Source organism: Geotrypetes seraphini, chromosome 4 (genome assembly GCF_902459505.1).
Source record: "Geotrypetes seraphini chromosome 4, aGeoSer1.1, whole genome shotgun sequence".
Lineage (NCBI taxonomy): Eukaryota > Metazoa > Chordata > Amphibia > Gymnophiona > Dermophiidae > Geotrypetes > Geotrypetes seraphini.
Genome location: NC_047087.1, coordinates 296,864,638 through 296,885,784, shown reverse-complemented (window position 1 = coordinate 296,885,784; position 21,147 = coordinate 296,864,638). Strand labels below are relative to the sequence as shown.

Sequence of the window (21,147 nt, the reverse complement as noted above, 5' to 3'; positions counted from 1 at the left end):
CCGAGATCCCTGCCGCCGTGATGTGTGCCTCCGTGCCGAATTCCATTTGAGGTGCATGGGGCGGCTTGCGGCATGTGCGCGGCTTGGGGCAGCTTGCTGTTTGTGTCGGCAACGACTGCGAGGTGTCCCATGCTGGTAAGATGTGGAGGGGGAGAGGGAAAAGAGGCTGCTTTGGGGGGAGGGGTGTGCTGGGGGGCAGACAGCAATCATGCTTTGCTCTGGGAGGGGGGGAATAGAAGGGGGCCATGGAGAGACAGGCAGGCATGGCGCAACAGAGAAATACAGGCAGGCAAGGGGCCAGGCAGAGAGACAGACAGAAAGAAAGACAGACAGACAGGCGGCCAGGGAGAGACACAGACAAGAAAAAAGACAGACAGTTGACAGACAGTCAGCGTCCAAGGAGAGAGAGAGACAAAGAAAAAAAAGACAGACAGCTGCCAAGGAGAGAGAGACAAAGAAAAAAGATAGCCAGCCAGCAACAGGGGCAGGGAGAGACACAGAAAGAAAGAAAGACAGACAGACAGACATATATTCTAGCATCCGTTAATGTAACGGGCTTAAACACTAGTTTCTTTAATAAGACATTAACTATTTTTTCTGAGGCCTTCCAAGTACCTACAAATCCAAAATGTGGCCCTGCAAAGGGTTGGAGTTGGAGATCACTGGCCTATAGGAAGAGGAGATGCAAATGTTAAGAGCCTTAGCCAATAGGGAGAGGAGGAGATAGTGGATGCTGTGGATGGGCCATTTGGCCTTTATCTGCCATCATGTTACTATGGTTCTATGACATCACAATGCAGGTGTAAAGAGCCTTAGCCTATAGCAGTGGTCTCAAACTTGCAGCCCGCCAGGTCCTATTTAGAGGCCCTCGGTATGTTTATGATAATCACAAAAGTAAAATAAAACCGTTTCTTGATCATATGTCTCTTTAGCTATAAATGACAATATTATTATTAAGACTTAGCCAAAAGGAAAGATTTATAAACTATAAAGAGTTTTACCTCATGCAAAATTGTCATTTCTTTAATAAGACATTAACTATTTTTTCTGAGGCCCTCCAAGTACCTACAAATCCAAAATGTGGCCCTGCAAAGGGTTTGAGTTTGAGACCGCTGCTGTATATGATAAACTTTTGGACCCCTGAGGAAGGAGTGTTTCTTCGAAACACGGACCATGTCGGGTCCCGGTTCACCAACCCTGGTGGATACAAACTGTTCTATGATTACGTTCATGTGTGTTCATTAAAGACTTGGCGTCTTATACACCATTCCTGCAGTTAATCCTTTTATTCTTTGATTCGATATATCACTGCAGTTCTGTTGGATTCTTTGCGTATAAAAGAAAACGAAATGAGATTCTAAGTGTAGTAATTCTTCACCGAAAGGGTGGTTGATCATTGGAACGAACTTCCACTGAAGGTGATTGTGGCCAGCAGCGTGCCAGATTTTAAAAGGCTCGTGGGCAGGGTGAACTGTGAGTCACCGGGCACCTACTGAGTGTGGCAGAATTGTGAGTGAAATTCATGCTTGAAATGTTTTTTTGAGGGGGATGCATAGTTATGTAGTTTGGATAAGACCATGTTCTCTCTGGGAAAGTGGGTTATACAGTGCACAAAGCCTGTAAGGTCATTTCCATGGATTTATTTATTCAATTTTCTAATCTATACCGTTCTCCCAATGGAGCTCATGAATTTAATCAGGTACTCAAGCATTTTCCCTGTCTGTCCCGGTGGGCTCACAATCTATCTAATGTACCTGGGGCAATGGGGGAATTAAGTGACTTGTCCAGGGTCACAAATGGCAGTGTGGGTTTGAACCCACAACCTCAAGGTACTGAAGCTGTAGCTTTAACCACTGCGCCACTCTAGAAATCGAAATGCAGCAAAAAGTGAGCCAAGTATAGGACAATCAAGCCATTGTGACATCACTGATGAGGTTGGCTTTTAGGCATTCGTGGAATGAGGCATTATGATGTCACAATGCCTGCTCTGGTTATCAGAGGCTGAAACTTTTCATGCTATTTATTTATTCCGTTTTCTATGCTGTTCTCCCAGGGGAGCTCAGAATGGTTTACCTGAATTTATTCAGGTACTCAAACATTTTTCCCTGTCTGTCCCAGTGGGTTCACAATCTATGTAATGTACCTGAGGCAATGGGGGGGGGGGGGGGGGATTAAGGGCTAGATTCTCAAAGCTTTAACACCTTCGCTAAACTGTTTTCCTGCGGTTTAGCCTTTACGCAGTTTAGTGGTGGATTATCAAAATGGATTATCTCTGTCTTTAGCGAGGTTTCAAGCAGTCTCTGACACTGACATCCAAATGGGCTCTTCAACATTGAAATGAGCCCTCCGGTAGCTTTTTAAAAATTGCTAACCATTTTCTAAAAGTGGCGTCAGCTTTTAGCTAAAAAAAAAAGCGAGTGGTTCAGGGGTGCTGGTCAGTGTCAGAGACTGCTAGAAATCCCGTGTTGTGATGCAGTGGGAGAGATGCCCATTCTCCCTGCTGCATCTCAACACCCCTTCCCTGCAGCAGCAGCGAACACAACCCCCGTCCCCCCACCGGAACGGTGACAACAACCTTCCCTGCAGCAGAAGAGATGCCCACTCTCTCCTGCCTGCAGCACTAAGTAAAAAAATTCTACCGCGACACCCCCCCCTTCTTCCCCCCCTGCAGCAGGAGAGATGCCCACTCTCTCCTTCAGCACTAACTAAATTTAAAAAATCCTGCTGCGACCACGACTACCCCAAGCTCCCCCGGCAGCAGGAGAGATGTCCACTCTCTCCTGCTGCAGTAAACTACCTGCCGTGACCGGTTCCCCCGTCTCCGCTGCCCCCTCCCTCTTACTTCAAGAGATGAATCAGAGGGACGTGGACATCATCTTCCCAGCTTTTGCTGCGTCATCTAAAATGGTAATTCCCCTCCCCGGTGCAGCTTGGGATACACCGGGGAGGGGCTTGAGGCTCTGATTGGCCCAGGGTGGTTAAGGCCCCTTCTGTGGGAGGGGCCTTAAACAACTAGAGCCAATCAGAGCTTCAGGCCCCTCCTTAGATGCATCAGGAAGGGTCCTAAAGCCTTAGAACCCTTCCCGATGCATCTGGGGAGGGGCCTGAGTTTCTGATTGGCCCAGAGTGTTTAAGGCCATGAACTTGCACCCACCTGCAACATAAAACATGCTTGATCAATATTCCTTGTCTAATATGGTGAAACAAAGGGACATCGGCTTGTTTGATGAATGCAGTATGCGAGGTGGATTGTAAATGTGCAGGGTACTGGCTAGTGAGAAAGGAACATCATTATTAATTTGTGGTACTGCTTTGCTCCTCCTCTAATCTGGCCCACAATTATACAGGGGGCGCTGGGTCTCTTAGCCACGTACTGATGCTCTCTGTATAATTTCTACTAATCTGTGGCTAGGGGCGTTATCCATTAACCACCTGCTGGCCAGGGCATACCTCGTTTTGAATATTAGACCAGATATTTTTAGCATACAGGAAACTGACCTTTTAAGCTCCCCATGTCTGTCTTCTAGCCCCTTTTCCCAGAAGTATATCCAATCCATTCCAAACCTTGGTCTTACATACCGATTCATCCCTACAATAGGGCTCGACTCGGTTTACACTGCCTGTCACTGCCTGTAATCTTTGATCATGCTCGGTTCTTGCGTGAACTGAGCATGTGGTGGCACACCGCTGACTTCCTCTGTCCTGCAGCAACATGAGGAAGAGGTGGCAGCACTGGATGCAAATCTCTTTATCTGGTGGAACTTTGTTATCCCCACAAGCAAAGGTATTATTTTAAGGGGGGGTGAGAGGGAGGAAGAAGAAATGTGTTGCCTCTCCCCCCTGTGTATAAGAACTTAAAAATTGCCATACTGGGATAGACTGAAAGTCCATCAAGTCCGGCATCCTGTTTCCAACAGTGGCCAACCCAGGTCCCTAGTACCAGGCAGAAACCCAAAGAGTAGCAACATTCCAGAGCTGAGATTGTGATGTCATAATGCCTCATTCCACCAATGCCTAAGAGCCAACCTCATCAGTGATGTCACAATGGCTTCATTATCCTATACTTGGCTCACATAAGAACATAAGAGCTGCCATACTGGGACAGACAGAAGGTCCATCAAGCCCAGTATCCTGTTTCCAACAGTGGCTAACCTAGGTCACAAGTACCTAGCTAGATGCTAAGAAGCAAAACAGATTTTATGCTGCTTATCCTAGGAACAAGCAGAGAATTTCTCCAAGCCATCTCAATAATGGCCTATGGACTTCTGTTTTAGGAAATTTTCCAAACCTTTTTTAAACCCTGCTAAGCTAACTGATTTCACCACATTCTCCAGCAACAAATTCCAGAGTTTAATTGCACATTGTGTGAAGAAATATTTTCTCCAGTTTTAAAAAAAATTCTACTACTTAATAGCTTCGTCACATGCCCCCTAGTCTTAGTATCCCCAACTCACCCAAAAAGGGACAGCTGGTTACGCCCCTGATATAAAATATGGAGAATGGTTATTTTAGTGAGGCCCATCAGCTCCTAAGTAATTGTAATGGGGAGAATAGGGAGGATGAATATTTGAGTGCGGCTCATCCATGAGTGGGTGGCTGCCATAGCGGCCCATCATTGACATACCTGACACAATGCATTTCCAGTAAGTATTCTATCTAGCTGTCAAAGGGTCATTGACAGAGTACAAGTTGATGTACTGATGCAGTTCACAGCAAATTATTCTGTGTAGACCGTAATTTTCAGTGTCTCTTTATGGTTATGTCATGGGAAAAATCACCATTTTCTCGCTTTGTAAGGCCTACCTGTTGCATGTTCCACATTAGATTATGATAGGGGGGACAAATTTTTCCCCGCCCCGCGGGAACTCATTTTCCCATCCCGGTGAGTTCTTTTCCTGTCTCTGCCCCACCCCTACCAGCTCTGTCCTCATCTGCACAAGCCTCAAACACTTTAAAATCATAAGTGGTCGAGGCTTGTGCGGTTAAGGCAGAGCTTACAGGAATGGGGCAGACACAGGAACAAAACTCGCGGGGACGGGACGGAGAAATTGACTTCCAGCGGGGATGGGGCCAAATTTGTCCCCTGTGTCATTCTCTATTCTACATTAATGCGTTGTCTATCCTGTGTGTATTTTATACTGATAGCTCAGCTTTTCAGAACAATTTCTTATCCTTAATGAGTTTTTTGCCCAGTTGTACACCGCCTTGGGTGAATCTCCTCATAATAGCGGTTAATAAATCCCAATACATAAATAAAGGTGACGGGACTAAATCGCGCGAGACAACGGCGCGCCGACAACTGAGCGCAAGGTTGACGGCGCGCCGAAGAAAAGCAGTATTTTAAAGGGCTTCGACGGGGGGGGGAACCCCCCCCCCCCCCCCACTTTACTTAACAGACATTGCGCTGGCGTTGTGGGGGGTTTGGGGGGTTGTAACCCCCCCACATTATACTTAAAACTGAACTTTTCCCCTAAAAAACAGGCAAAAAGTTCGGTTTCAAGTATAATGAGGGGGGTTACAACCCCCCAAACCCCCCACAACGCCAGCGCGATGTCTGTTAAGTAAAATAGGGGGGTTCCCCACCAACACCCCCGTCGGAACCCTTTAAAATAGTGCTTTTCTTCGGCGCGCCATCAACCTTGCGCTCAGTTATCTGCGCGCCGTTGTCTCGCGCGATTTTGTCTATGAACCATAAATAAATGTAAGATTTTCTGACTCCTAGTAAAGCAGCTTTTAATGACTTCCTTTAGAAGCGGAGACAGTCTTTAGTTCTAAATTCTGCATCATTCCCTTTCCCAGAGTATTGTACTGGGCCTCTGGTGGCAGTCCAGCTTTGTCACACAGATAACTTGAGGTGCTGCAGGAGCAGATAGATATGAATTACGGTAATACCTTATGAGGAGGAGAAGGCAAATGCACTTGGGGGCTGAGAAAACAAGTGTCTGCAGAAGTCTGTTTCCTGACCGAGGGCAGTGTGCGTGGCTGCAAATCCTCAGGGAACAGAATGGGTTCCATTCAGCAAATGGCTTGAAACAGATGGAGTGAGAAAAGCCCCCTCTCACGGTTGTGGATGGTTTCTTCTGTCAGCCGAATCACATGGTGTACCGGCTGCTGGTGCTGCATCAGTGAGGGAACGGGGCAGCAGCCCGCTGGTAGCGACAAGCTGCTGAGCCAGATTCTCTCAGCTCTGTCTGTGTCAATGCCTCGCGCCTCCAGGCTCCACTTTAAGCTAGGGAGAGCAACAGTGAATGAACCTGTGCTTGCATGGGCGGGGGTTACCCTTTTCCTACCCCTGACTCTCCAAAGCCTAACCATGTCTATTTGCTGTTGCTTCTTTTTCAGGGATTATGGACCCTCAAGAAGAAAATCAGGTAGGAATCGGATTTCTCTTCTTCTTTTTTTTTTTTTTTTTAATCTTTTCTTTTTGTCGTCACTTGAATATTTGCAGAGTCTTGTCAATTAAGTCTGTCTTTTCTCTCAGCCTGCCACATAAGGAGAGAAATATCAAAAACATTTTATAAGGATGCATGCAAGATTTTTTTTTTAAACCCAGTTGTGCTGTGTGAAAATGTATATATTATATCGAAAGCCCTTTTTGCATGTATAACTTTAAATTTGCCGTCTAAGTCCCGACCTTAAATAGTGATTTAATTATAACTACCTTCTAAATCTATTAAGGCAGCTGCCTTGGTTTTGAGCCAGTTGGTGAATCTCTGAATTACTGTTTCGGCCTGCGCAAATAATCCAAGGGCTTTCGGGGTTCAGTGGGAAAACGATTCGCAGCTGAATTCTGTCTGCATTCTGCGTTCTTCCTGATTCACTCACCAGAGAAGTACTGTCTTGACTTTACCAAAATACTTCTTATTGTAGACTGCCATCTCCCACAGGTTTTGTGCTTCTGAGATAAAATTGTGTGGCTTTTGTCCCCAGGTTTTTTGTTGGGTTTTTTTTTTCTGCATTTGTAACTCGGGTCTGAAACAGCTTAGTTCTTCCAGGAAAATAGTAAACATCTTTGAAAGAGTTAAGGTGTTGCGCTCAGTCATTCGGGATGAATGGATGTGCGTACATTGACTGTGTTCTTATTTATGAGTTTCTGAGGTCGCTGCGTGGCGATAAGTTATCTCGTTATGTCATTGGACATGCTGCAGATGAGAGAGCAGTACCTCGCATTGGAAAGAATTGCTCTCAGATCATAAAATCCAGACAGGCAAGTTCCGGTCCTGCCTGTCTGCTTATACATAATAAGATCAATTAAAGGTAAAATGCTTTCCTTTTGTGTTTTGGCTTGAAAATATCAGATCGGAAACGCCTCTATTAACAATATACAGAGATGAATAAAAATATAGGAACACCTTTGCATTGGGCTAACTTGATCCATTCTTTGAGTGGCTGTGGGGAGTGGTCAGAGCCCAATGAAAAAAGGGCATCGCCTTTCTATTTATCCTTTACAAATAGGCCTGTCTGAGGTCACTTCTGCAGCTTGATGGTCGCATAATTGGGTTTTTGTTCACTGGAATGTGTTGCATTTGATGTTATAGCACCCTGCTTTCCCACATTCACCCTTCATGCTTGATGATACACAGTGAAGCATCTTAAGTTGGAAAGCAGATGGGTATCACAGCACCAAAAGAGGGGGGAACCATGCAAGAAGCAGTAGAATACAAGAGGAATGTTTAAACTCCCATAGCTTGACCAGGAAGGCAAATGTGGCATCTCATTGATCATAGGACTCAAGGATCTTCCATACGAAGAACGGCTTGACAAATTGCAGCTATACTCGCTCGAGGAGCGCAGAGAGAGGGGAGACATGATCGAGACATTCAAGTATCTTACGGGCCGCATCGAGGCGGAGGAAAATATCTTCTTTTTCAAGGGTCCCACGACAACAAGAGGGCATCCGTGGAAAATCAGGGGCAGGAAACTACGAGGTGACACCAGGAAATTCTTTTTCACTGAAAGAGTGGTTGATCGCTGGAATAGTCTTCCACTACAGGTGATTGAGGCCAGCAGCGTGCCTGATTTTAAGGTCAAATGGGATCGGCACATGGGATCTATTCACAGGGCAAAGGTAGGGGAGGGACATTAGGGTGGGCAGACTAGATGGGCCGTGGCCCTTATTTGCCGTCTATTTCTATGTTTCTATAGAATTTGACTGGATTCCTTTCAGCGCCTCTCTCTCATGCTTAAGGAAGTTGCTTTTTTTTTTTTCTTATTTTTCCTACCAAATGAGCATATTGCTTGCGACTAGCCCTAGAACTCACCTGTTCTTGCTTGAAGATAAAAATACAGTCAAACCTCGGTTTGCGAGTGTTTTGCAAGACGAGCAAAACACTCTCACCAATCTTGCCCCGCAAACCAAGCGTTGACTCGGTATGTGAGCCCCCACCCCGAGAATCGGCATCGCCCACCGAAACCCTTACCGCGATCGGGCACCGGCACGCAGCACCAACCCACAGGATGTGCCGGTACCCGAAAGAGCCTGCTGGTGATCTCTGTTGGGCCTTGAGCATCTGCGCATGCTCAAGGCCTTCTGGTTCCCGCTCTCTCCGAGATGCTAATGAGATTCTTGGTTTCTCCAAGTCCAAGATGCTCTAAGTCCAGTAGGGTCAATAATGAACAATCTTCAGGCAACTCTGTTAATGCGGGTGGAGAAAGAAAATAGATTGTTTCCGTGCACAGTCAATGCATAGATATCAAACAGCACAAACTCCAAGAATGGTTTCATTGGTTGTGGGCTGGGCCAGGAGCATCACATCAGTTCATATAAAAACACAAGAACATAAGAGCTGCCATACTGGGATAGATAGAAGGTCCATCAAGCCCAGTATCCTGTTTCCAACAGTGGCCAGCCCAGATCCCAAGTACCAGGCAGAAACCCAAAGAGTAGCAACATTCCAGAGCTGAGATTGTGATGTCATAATGCCTCATTCCACCAATGCCTAAGAGCCAACCTCATCAGTGATGTCACAATGGCTTCATTATCCTATACTTGGCTCACATAAGAACATAAGAGCTGCCATACTGGGACAGACAGAAGGTCCATCAAGCCCAGTATCCTGTTTCCAACAGTGGCCAACCCAGGTCCCAAGTACCTAGCTAGATCCCAAGTAGTAAAACAGATTTTATGCTGCTTATCCTAGGAATAAGCAGTGGATTTCCCCATGCCATCTCAATAATGGCCTACGGACTTCCCTTTTAGGAATTTAGCCAAGCCTTTTTTAAACCCCGCTAAACTAACTGATACGCACACTCAAATTCAAATGTATTTCTCATTCTTATTCAGCAGAAGATCACTTCATAAGCTTTTTCTGTATGTTCAGTCATTGGATTGATGCCAGATAGACTAGTTGGTAGTCAACAGGTTGAAAAGGTGACGGCAAAAGCTAGAAGGATGCTAGGTTGCATAGGGAGAGGTTTGGCCAGTAGGAAAAAGGAAGCATTGATGCCCCTGTACAAGACTCTGGTGAGACCTCATTTAGAATATTGTGTACAGTTCTGGAGGCTGCACCTTCAAAAAGATATAAAAAGGATGGAGTCGGTCCAGAGGAAGGCTACTGAAATGGTATGTGGTCTTCATCATAAGGTGTATGGGGACAGACTCAAAGATCTCAATCTGTATACTTTGGAGGAAAGACGGGAGAGGGGAGATGTGATAGAGATGTTTAAATACTTACGTAATGTAAATGTGCATGAGTCGAGTCTGTTTCATTTGAAAGGAAAGTCAGCAATGAGAGGGCATAGGATGAAGTTAGGAGGTGATAGGCTCCGGAGTAATCTAAGGAAATCCTTTTTTACAGAAAGGGTGGTAGATGCATGGAACAGTCTTCCGGAAGAGGTGGTGGAGACAGAGACTGTGTCTGAATTCAAGATAGGCACGTGGGATCTCTCGGAGAGAGCAAGAGATAGTGGTCACTGCGGATGGGCAGACTAGATAGGCCATTTGGACTTTATCTGCCATCATGTTTCTCTGAATTGCTAAGAAGAACGGGTACCTTTTGCACCAGTTTCAAATTATCTCTTCTAAAGATGGCTTTGTATCAGCTGACTCAAAATTCAGCTCCATTAAAATGTAGCATTGTAGAATCTTGGTTTGAAAAAAAAAGCCCCTTAAAACTTTACCAATAGAATGTTCCTTATCATTAGGGACTTTGCATATGCCTGGTCTTACTAGTCTCCCCCCTCCAGCTCTAGTGATGGTTTGACCTGGTCTTGCTCTCTGCTGAGCACAACAGAGAATATGGCACCTCAACAAAACCTCAGTTCTAGAGAGCATTCTATTTTATTAGAGCAGTATGGGTTGTTATTTTTTTCAGAGTTTGTATAGTGAAGGGTATTTGACCTCAGTACACCCTTGGGAAGTGCTCTTGAGCTGGCCATCTTCAAGTACTACTTTAAAAAAATACCGCCTTTAGTAAGCAAAACTTGCATTAAGTGTTTGCTCCTGGGCTGTGTCTCTCCCAGTGTCTGAGTGTTCAAGCCATTAGAAAAAGTCATTCATCTATCAGACTTTGCTACTGATCAAAGACTGGCAGAAGGTCAAAACTTGTACCAAATATAGTCTAAGCTCAGAGATATTCAGGGCAACAATTTTGCTGTTTGAAAGTGAGAGCGCTGCAATCAATGTTCCCTCCAAGCCAGCGGTCTCAAACTCAAACCCTTTGGCAGGGCCGCGTTTTGGATTTGCAGGTGCTTGGAGGGCCGCAGAAAAAAATAGTTTATGTCTTCATAAAGAAATGACAACTTTACATGAGGTAGTGCGGCCTGGAAGTGCGCGGATATCCCAGTGATGTCACGTACCTGCGTGACATTGTCGTGTCGATGTCCGCGTGAAGGCCCTCCAGGCAGGCCCTGAGACGCCAGTGGAGTTGCTAAAAGAGAAGAAGGCCACAGAGAAGAATAGGTGCTGGCGTCCACTGATTGCCTACAGAACGTGTCTCTCACCACGCCTCCTTCCTAGTGTCCCGCGGCATACCTGAAATCTCAGGAGGCACACGGTTTGAGATACACTGGGCTAGGGAGTAAAAGGAGTCCCTATTTATCTTGGTTTATTATTATTATTATTGATGATGATGTGAAGCGGGCCGACCTATCAAAAGTTGGTTTATTATTATTTTTGATGATGATGATGTGAAGTGGGCCAGCCTATCAAAAGCCCTGAGGCTGCCCAGCCTAGTGGATGCTGGACAGTGAGCAGGTAAGGGAAAGGGGTACTACTGGACAGGGGGTAAGTAAAAGGAACGGAGAAGGGCTACTGCTGGACAGTGGGAGCAGGGAAGGGGTGCTGCTGGACATGGGGGAGGTAAAAGTAATGGAGAAGGGAAGACAGACAGGAGGCAGAGAGAAAGAAAGAAAAAAAGACAGACAGACAGGGGGCAGAGAGAAAGAAAGAAAAATAGACAGACAGACAGGGGGGCAGAGAGAAAGAAAGAAAGAAATGCCTAAGTCTAGCACCTGTTAATGTAACGGGCTTTAAAAGTAGTAAAGAATAAATACAAAAAATAAAACTGAAAAGGCTTACCATGGGACATGCGCTGGTGTCCTGCAGTAAAATAGCCAATTTGTGTAAGTACACTGCACGCTAAAAAAATATTTTTTTTATTTTCTGGGAAGGGGCGTGTTTGGGGGGGGTGGAGAGTGGATATGACAGCGCTAATCAGTGTGTCAGGCATTACTGCATGCTAATTAAGTAGTGCGGGGTCCTTCCCGCCTACTAAATAGATAGCAGTAGAGGCTCACGTGTAAGGGTTTTTTTTTTTTCTTAATGGTTGTATGCTAATGACAAAATTAGCATGTGGCTGCTAATTCAGAAAATGGGAAAGTCAGCCATTTTCCGGCCTTGACAAAAGTGGCCTTAGTGCTCAGGAAAGACTCATGCAAGGGGCACGCTAAGGCCACTTTTGCTGCAGCTTCATTAAAAGGCCCTTTCATTTTTAAAGGTACGCTAGCGCCTGCAACTGTACGGAAGTCTATGTCACTGCTTGTGCCACTGCACTGCATTGTTTGAGCCACTGCAGCTCTCAGGAATATTGGCCTCCCCAGCTCTTCTAAAAGCTTGAGCAGCCATGTTGGTTCGGGGGGAAAATATAGGTCCTTTTCAGGCATTTATTCTTTTAGGGGTCATCAAATTTCAAGTTTGTTTATTTTTGATATACTGTCTATCAAAATTAATGTCTAAATCAGTGGTTCCCAAATCTGTCCTAGGGGACCCCCAGCCAGTCAGGTTTTCAAGATATCCCTAATGAATATGCATGAGAGAGATTTGCATACATGTCACTTCCATTATATGCAAATCTCTCTCATGCATATTCATTAGGGATATCTTGAAAACCTGACTGGCTGGGGGTCCCCCAGGACAGGTTTGGGAACCACTGGTCTAAATGGTATACAACAGGGGTGTCCAACCTTTTGGCTTCCCTGGGCTGCGGTGGCCGAAAAAAAAATTTTCTAGGGCCGCGCAAATGCTGCAGCAAGACAGAGGAGGGAGCCGGCAAGATGGAAAACACCCGGGGGCAGCAGAGGAAAACACTGCATCGCCCTCAACCGGGGCCACACAAAATACTTCATGGGGCCACAGGTTTGGACACTCCTGGTGTACAATATAAAAAGATTGTAGAAAACTGTTAAAATGGGTAAATAAAAGCAATATTTTATCATATATTAAAATACTAGGCAAATTCACATTAACGTACATGAGACAAAAGGGAAGTTGGGAAGGGAGAAGTTGATTAAAATGCATCGAAGTAAAATTAATATAAAATGAAGGTAAAAAGGGAGTGGCAAGACATTAGGAAGGGGATCGCTTCAGAAGAAGCGTTTGATGTTTCAGAGCTTCACAGAAATTAGAGGTTTGAAAAGCGGAAGCTGGTACTAAAGAGTAAAGGCATCTTTAAAGAGAAAAGTTTTGAGCTTGGTTTTAAATTTTTCAAGCCAGTTCTCTAATCGAACATCTAATGGGAGGGCATTCCACAAAGAGGGGGCAGGAACTGAAAAAATGGATTTACGAGTAGTATCGTAAAACAGTTCGCGTATTGACGGTATGGAAAGTAGGTTTTGATTGTTAGATCGGAGGGTCCTTGATGATGAGTATGAGATCAGCAAGAGCGATGGTGCACGTGAACTTTCAGATGACGTAAGTCCCATTGTCAGGTCTTGAACATCTGAAGCAGGGAATCGCATGCCAAAACAAAAGAGAACTGCAGACAAATGTACAAAGATGCAGGCTAAATTTATTAAACCAAAATCATGAATGCGGTTACCGTATTTTCACGCATATAACGCGCGCGTTATACACGATTTTACAAACCGTGCATAACCATGCGCGTTATACGCGTGAGTGCGTTGTACACATTTTTTTTTACATAGTTCCCCCCCGACGTCTGATTCACCCTGCAGGACCGCTCGCACCCCCACCCCGAAGGACCACTCGCACCCCCACCCCCACGGACCGCTCGCACCCCCACAGCCTCCCCCCCCCATCATGGAGAAGCTGCCTACCGTTGTCCTGCTGCTTCCTCTGCCGGCGGTCCCGCCACTTCTCTGAGCCCTGCGTCTGCGCTGCTTCCTCTTCCGGCGGTCCCGCCCAAAGGGTGCGGTCCTGCGGGGGGGTGAATTCGACGTCGGGGGGGGACATCAGGCTTTCAGGGTGGGGACAGGACTTCAAGGGGGGACAGGACTTCAAGGGGGAGAGGAGAGTCGGGGCGGCCAGAGGAGAGTCGGGGCGGGCGAAAGGAGAGTCGGGGCAGCCAGAGGAGAGTCGGGCGGGCGAAAGGAGAGTCGGGCGATGACGGGAGAGTCGGGGCGGCATGCGCGGTATACGGGTGGCGTGGTATATAAAAATTTATTTACATAAGTTACAGTTTCCCGCGCGCTATACCCATGTGCGCATTTTACACGGGTGCGCGGTATATGAGTGAAAATACGGTAATGTTAACCACCTTGTACCAAGCCAAAGGATCCGACACGGTCCGTGTTTCAGTAAACATGCCTTCATCAGGGGTCCCAGGTGGATAAGGTTTCAAATAAAACTGCAAAACAAACACTTAGCCTGCTAAAATCGCAGCAACAATGAAAGCAATCTCTTTGAAACTCCGACAATTCTGGTGTTGTGCTCGCAGATGTTTTCTGAAAGACCAGCTCTTGTCTTACTGTGCGGTTCTGCAGAAGCTGCTAGCGTCTTTCACCAGGAATATACGGTGGCAAGTCAAAGGCGCGCAAGACAAAAGCACGTGGACAACTGCGCAAAGGCAACTCAGCGCAAGACAATGGCGCAAAATGACACTTGAGCACAACGACAATTGCGTGCATGACAAGCTATTGTCTTGCGCTTTAAAGACTTGTGCGCATCTGACCGCTTGCGTTTGTCTTGCGCTATAAAGTCCTGCACGCTATTGTCTTGCGCTATAATGACTTTTGTGCTCTAAAGACTTGCTTGCATTTGTCTCGTGCGCTAATGACTATGAACCTGAATATACACATGGATACAAAAGGGACAGCTGTTACTTGGCTGCTCTTATTTTTTTTTTTTTTTAAACAGCTTCTGTCCAAACTTCACTGGCTACCGATAATCGCCATGGTCCACTTCAAATGCGCCTGTCTAGCTTTCAAAATCCTACATGGGATCCTCCCTCCGTGTATCCCTCTTTCTTGGAACTCCTCAAACCCTAATACCACCAGATCCACCCACAAATTAAAACTATCCTTCCCCTCAGTAAGAGGCATCTCCCATAAAGGAAAACTAGGGACCTCCCTTCCCTTCAGAATCACCGAGCTCTGGAACAACCTTTCCTCCCTTCTACGGAACATGAGCTCCCTCCAACTTTTCCGCAAATATCTGAAGACCTGGCTATTCTCAAAAACCTGATTCTTTTTGCCATCTATAATATCCTAAGCCCTCAAAAAACACTTCATACTTGGTCCTCTAACCCTTCATTGTAGCTCCTTTCTTTCCCATTTCCTGTAAACCTCTACCTTTCATTGTAGTTCCTTTCTATCCCATCGCCTGTAAACCATGCCGAGCTCTACGAATGTGGAGATGATGCGGTATACAAACCTAAGGTTTAGTTTAGTTTAGTTTATAAAATTGACCGGAACAAAATCATTATTAAGCCTCTGTATTAGGTGAAGCTGGTTTTCTCTGTGATGTGATGAATTTGATTATGTTGGAGTCCTGTCATATTTCACTTTTGGAACTTGATTTTTTTTTAATATTTATTTCTCAAAGTTTAATTTTGAAAAGTAAACTTTTAAGCAGCTTGGTGGTTTTTGTCATTTTTTCAAGAAAGCATCTGAGTGGTTTTCGTTCTTTTTTTTTTTTTTACTTCTTTGGGTTGGTGGTGTTCCTGTACAAATCATCATTAAAATAACAGCTGTCAGTTCTGTTAACTTTTTAAGAGAGCACATTTCAAAACTGTGAAGCTTTCAAACCACAAAGCTCTGGAAAAATACTCATTTTCCACTCACGACTTCAGCTGCATACGTTGTCCTAAAAATAGCAAAATTTTTACAAGCGGAGAAAACATTTGAGGTTATTTAAACAGCTAGCACAAGATATCCTTAAAGCAATCCCTCAGTTAACTTGCAAACTAACCCTCTCTTTCACTAAGCCCCATAGCGCAGGCCGACGCATTAAATGCTCCAATGCCCATAGGGATTGAATGGGTGTTGGAGCATTTGCCACGAAAAAAGGGGCCTAAACTTTTATATTTTTATTGTGATTTATACAGTCAGAGGCATTGAATATACCAGGAAAAGGAATGGCAGATGGTTATGAGTAAGAAGCCTTTGGTCACGAGACACATGTTGACAAATTTAAAACAAATTTAAAAACTTTCTTTTTTTTTTTTTTATTAATAAATGTTTATTGAAAATATTTGAAATATACAAACCAAAGTGTGAATATCAGAGACTGCCCAATAAGAAACAAACATACAAAAGATCCCAGCAGTAGAACCACAAAGCACAAATAAAACCCAGCAATACAATCAAGCCTCCGATACCCACCAATAACCAGAACTCCACAACCCTCCCCCCACCCCCAAGCCCTTCATCCAGCAAAGAGGGGCCTCCTGTTTAAAAACTTTCTTATTGAAGGAAGTGTATGACCTTTGACTTCCCTACACCTCCTGATTCCAACAAAGCAAGAGCATAGCCTGCCCTTCCTAATAAGTCATCCTTTTCTGTCCTATTTCGACTGAAGTTCAGCCCTCCCCTCCATTTCTTCCAGTATGTCATGTTATGCCTTATGTCTTTGTTCTACCCCTCAAAAATATTTTAAACTTTTTTTTTTTTTAATCTTTATTAGTTTTCCTTATATCAACAGTGCAATACAAAAGTATATAAACATATAATAAATCAAAAAAAGCACAATCATCTTACAGACATACACGAACATTTAAACCCATCCATCCAATAACTAGTCAATAAAAACATAAATACAGTAAAACCTTGGTTTGCGAGCATAATTCGTTCCAGAATCATGCTTGTAATCCAAAGCACTCGTATATCAAAGCAAATTTCCCCATAGAAAATAATGGAAACTCAGACGATTCGTTCCACAACCCAAAAACTTCAATACAAAATACTCTACGGACTTGTATTGCAAGACCTCGCTCGTTTAGAACAGTCACTACACTCCCGCAGCGTCAGAGAAAGAGAAGAACCATCGGCTCAGTTGTGATGATGTGAAGCGTGTATACTGTATGTACTTGTATATACAGTATAAGACCTTGCTTGTATATCAAGACATTGCTTGTATATCAAGTTATGCTTTGCTTGTTTTGCAAAACACTTGCAAACCAAGTTACAGTGGTGCCTCACACAACGAACTTAATTGGTTCCAGGAGCAAGTTTGTTATGCAAAAAGTTCGTTATGTGAAATGCGCTTTCCCATAACAATACATGTTAAAAAAAATAATTCGTTCTGTAGCATAAAATATGCTAAGATGACATAAAAAAAGATAAATTTTTTGTTATTATTTTTATTTAGATACATATAAAAAATAATTGTTTTTTAAAACAACACACATTTTTTAAATTTAAAGACAGACTAAGTAGAGTCTAATTTTACAGTGAGAGAGGGCAGAGTCTCAGCGGCAAAAACTGGGACTTAACTGTTCATTTTTTTTTTTTACGTTGTTTCAAGATGCCCTAAATAAAGTTTTTAAAAAATGCAACTTTGGATATAACGGACTCTGAATATAACAGACTGGTTTTCCAGGTCCCTTGAAGTCCGTTATAATGGGATTATACTGTATTAACTAAACCTCTACTAAAGCTTTGAGAGCTCTGATAAACTTCAGAAACCCAACGACATCATTTTTTTCTAGCATCGGGGAAGCGGCGAGAGTAGCTCCGCCCCCCCCAACGCATCAGCAGTAGGCGCCGGGCCCCTGCGAGCCGACGGTCCGCCACTGCACAGGGAGCCAGGCAGAGAGAGGGCAGTTAAGCGCAGTGCCTGCGCGGAAGGATGCAGCTCGGGCGACTTCGTTGTGTGAAACGAAGTTCGTTGTAGGAAGCAAGACATGAAGTTCGTTGTGCGCAGCGTTCGCTGTGCGAGGCGTTCGTTATGCGAGGCACCACTGTACTTGCAATCCAAGGTTTTACTGTACATAGATTCATTCAATAACCTTTCCCTATTTAAAGTAGTAATGTAATCCCACCCTGGATGTATGTACTCAAAGGGCTAAACTTACGATAAAAATTAAAGACAAAAGACAACTATAATGAAGAAAAATTTTTTAAACTTTTTATACTGTAACTCTGTACACTGCTTAGACAGGTTTTTTTTAATGCGGTAACATAGAAACATAGAAAATGACGGCAGAAAAGGGCCATAGCCCATCAAGTCTGCCCACTCTAATGACCCACCCCCTCGACTTTACCCCCCTAGAGATCCCACATTCATATCCCATTTACTTTTAAAATCTGGCACGCTGCTGGCCACAATCACCTGCAGTGGAAGTTCGTTCCAATGATCAACCACCCTTTCGGTGAAGAAATACTTCCTGGTGTCACCATGAAATTTCCCTCCTCTGATTTTTAGCGGATGCCCTCTTGTGGCCGAGGGTCCTTTAAGAAAGAAGATATCATCTTCGATACGGCCTGTGATATATTTAAATGTCTCAATCAATCATGTCTTAATAAATTTGAAACTTGAGTTCTGCTGTTGATGTTCTCTGTGACCTTGGGCAGGTCACTTTGTCTTCCCAAGCATCCAGGATACAGCTGTAAACATACTATTTGACTTAATCTGGCTGTCTTGGTTCATAAATCACTGGTATCTCTCACAGGTGCAGCATTGGTTAGCGAATAACCCAAAATGGAAAAAAATGAGGAGATATTTAAGAACATTTGAGTAGTGGCCTAGAGCATGGCATTTAACTTTAAAGAGAGGAACTCTTTAACTGTGAGTCTGTAATTAGTTGCTTGGTAAGACCCTATTTTATAAAGGAATATAGGTGCCTATTTATTTATTTAAACATTTATATACCGCATAATAACTATGCAATTTACAAAATTACATGCATAAATATTTAAGAAATGCTAAACATGTTTCAACAAGACAAACGCAAGAAGACATTAATTAACGAGATCCCTGCCTGCCTCCCCGCTGAAGCCGCTGCCACCGGGGATCCCTCCCTGCCTGCCCGCCCGCTGCACCACGCCCCACTCCCGAAGCTGACCCTACCACCTCCCCGAAGTCGACACACTCCATCCCCCCCCCCCCCAGCAGCAACTCCACAAAGGGACAGGCCAAGTGCATGCAGCAACTCACACGCCGCATGCGGCCGGCCCACAAGCCTACCCCCCCCCCCCTCCGACGTCAATTCTGACGTCGGAAAGAAGGTTCCAGGCCAGCCAATTGTCAACTTTTCATGTCATGGGTCCATATGCAGTCTGACAAAGTTATTAGTTTGAACTTCTGTATTTTATTTTTTTTATTGTTTCACGTAAAAGATAGGGTTTGAACTGTTGTATTACAAATTAAACGCTCAAACAGAATTCATTAAACCCTCATCTGGCGACCAGGCATTGAAGTTCCAGTTTAGATTTGGCTGGCTGAGATTTAGGGGTTCTTTTACGTGTGCTAAAACGGTTATCATGCCTTAATAAAAGGACCCCTTAGCCAGCTATGCTGATAATCAGTTTCTAGCCAGCTAAGTCTCAATGGCCAAATATAGACCACCCTTATATGTCTCCAATTTTCTTTACTGTTCTGCCAGGGGAGCTCAGAACGGTTTACATGAATTTATTCAGGTACTCAACCACGTTTCCTTGTCTGTCCTGGTGGACTCACAATCTATCTAATGTACCTGGGGTAAAGGGGGGATTAAGTGATTTGCCCAGGGTCACAAGGAGCAGCATGGGATTTGAACCCACAACCTCAGGGTGCTGAGGCTGTAGCTTTAAGCACTGCGCCATACTCTCCCCTTAGGTGGCTCTGGCTGGTAGGCGAACTTAGCCGGCGAGCCACTGAATATCAGCAGTGACCGGCTAAGCCAGATATTCAGTGGGAGATAGTCATCTGTCTCCCACTGAATATCGTGGGATAGCGCGATTTGTGCTATTTAGCCGTCTGGCTGAGGAGTTGGTACATAAGACCTTCGTCTCCGACTCCTTTCTTTATGATATCTCCATTCCAGCTCCTTTATATATCTATATAGGTGTTATTCTACATGCAAGGTGTGACTTCTTGGGATTATGGTTTAATTTACAGTGCTCCCCCGGCGATTCGCGGTCCCGGTTATTCGCGGTGTTTTCCGACTGCGAATGACCGGGCAGGAGAGGGCAGCCGGAGTTGGGCCTCACCAATCAGGAGCTGCGTATCAAAGCAGCTCCTGATTAGTGAGGCCCGAATTTAGTGCAGGAAGAGGCGGTCGGAGCATACTGCGAGTGATTTCCTTCACTCGCCGGCGCTCCGGCTGCCCTCTCCTGTCTCCCCCGCTGAAAACCGTATTTGCGGTTTTTCAACATTCACAGGGGTTCCTGGAACAGAACCCTCGCGAATATCGGGGGAGTACTGTATATTTATCATTTTTGGTCAACTGTTATGGATTTGTCATTTGGGTTCTCTGTGTGTGACTAAGGTATTCTGTTAGCTTGATTTTTCTGTGCAGCATTTTGTAGCAATTTGGCTTGTTTAGTTGTTTCAATTGTGGAGGGGATTGTGTTCATCGCTTAGAAATACGATTAAGCAATTAATCAAAAAAACCATTAAACTTGAAACTTGAGGGGAAAAAGGGGCTTTGTTGATCCTTGTTCTGTATTTGTAATTTATAAAATGACACTTGTACAGAATATTGTTTCTTTTTATACTTTAATAAAATAATTTCAGTATAAAATCATAACTATTCGAGGCTTGTGCGGGTGGGATCAGAAAGAGTTTGTATGGATGGGGCAGGGACTGGGATTATTCTCCCTCGAGAAGAGGAGACTGCGAGGGGATATGATCGAGACTTTCAAAATACTGAAAGGAATCGACAAAATAGAGCAGGAAAAAAAAAGTTATTTAGAATGTCCAATGTGACACGGACAAGAGGACATGGACTGAAGCTAAGGGGGGACAAGTCCAGGACGCAACGAGTGGTGGACATCTGAAATGTTCTCCCAGAGGAGGTTATTGCGGGATCCACCGTTCTAGGATTTAAAAGCAAACTAGATGCACATCTCCTTACGAGAGGCATAGAGGGATATGGGTGACTAAAATTACGCCAGGTGTACACCTGGCTGGACCTCCGCGTGTGCGGATCGCCGGACTTGATGGACCAAAGGTCTGATCTGGAGATGGCAGTTCTTATGTTCTTATGACAGAATTCGCAGGGACGGGGACAAAGTTTGTCCCCATGTCATTCTCTAGGTGCCACTTTCACTAATATAAATATCACAAATATATTGCATTTTGCAATCATCAAAGAACTTGATATCAAAATATATTCTAAAAGTAAAACTTATCCTAAAAAAAAATGGGTTAATCAAATTATTATCTGTGAAATAAGAACTTAAGCATTATAATATTTTCATGACATACAATTTTTATTTAATTAATATTTCCATTTGTTACATAACATAACAAATTACAGGCAAAGCAAAAAAAAAAAAATCAAAATTATAAGAAAAATACAGTCAAACCTCGGTTTGCGAGTAACCCAG

The 21,147-nt window shown here is 44.3% G+C and overlaps 1 protein-coding gene across 2 annotated transcripts in view; it reads left to right on the top strand.

Moving 5' to 3' along the window:
* SH3PXD2A (SH3 and PX domains 2A) overlaps positions 1 to 21,147 on the top strand; it is a 642,235-nt gene that overhangs the window by 348,092 nt on the left and 272,996 nt on the right. For both annotated transcript variants that reach the window (XM_033942411.1, XM_033942413.1), the window contains exon 6: positions 6,343 to 6,371. In XM_033942411.1, coding sequence (XP_033798302.1) covers positions 6,343 to 6,371 — 29 coding nt within the window. The remainder of the gene's footprint in view (positions 1 to 6,342; positions 6,372 to 21,147) is intronic.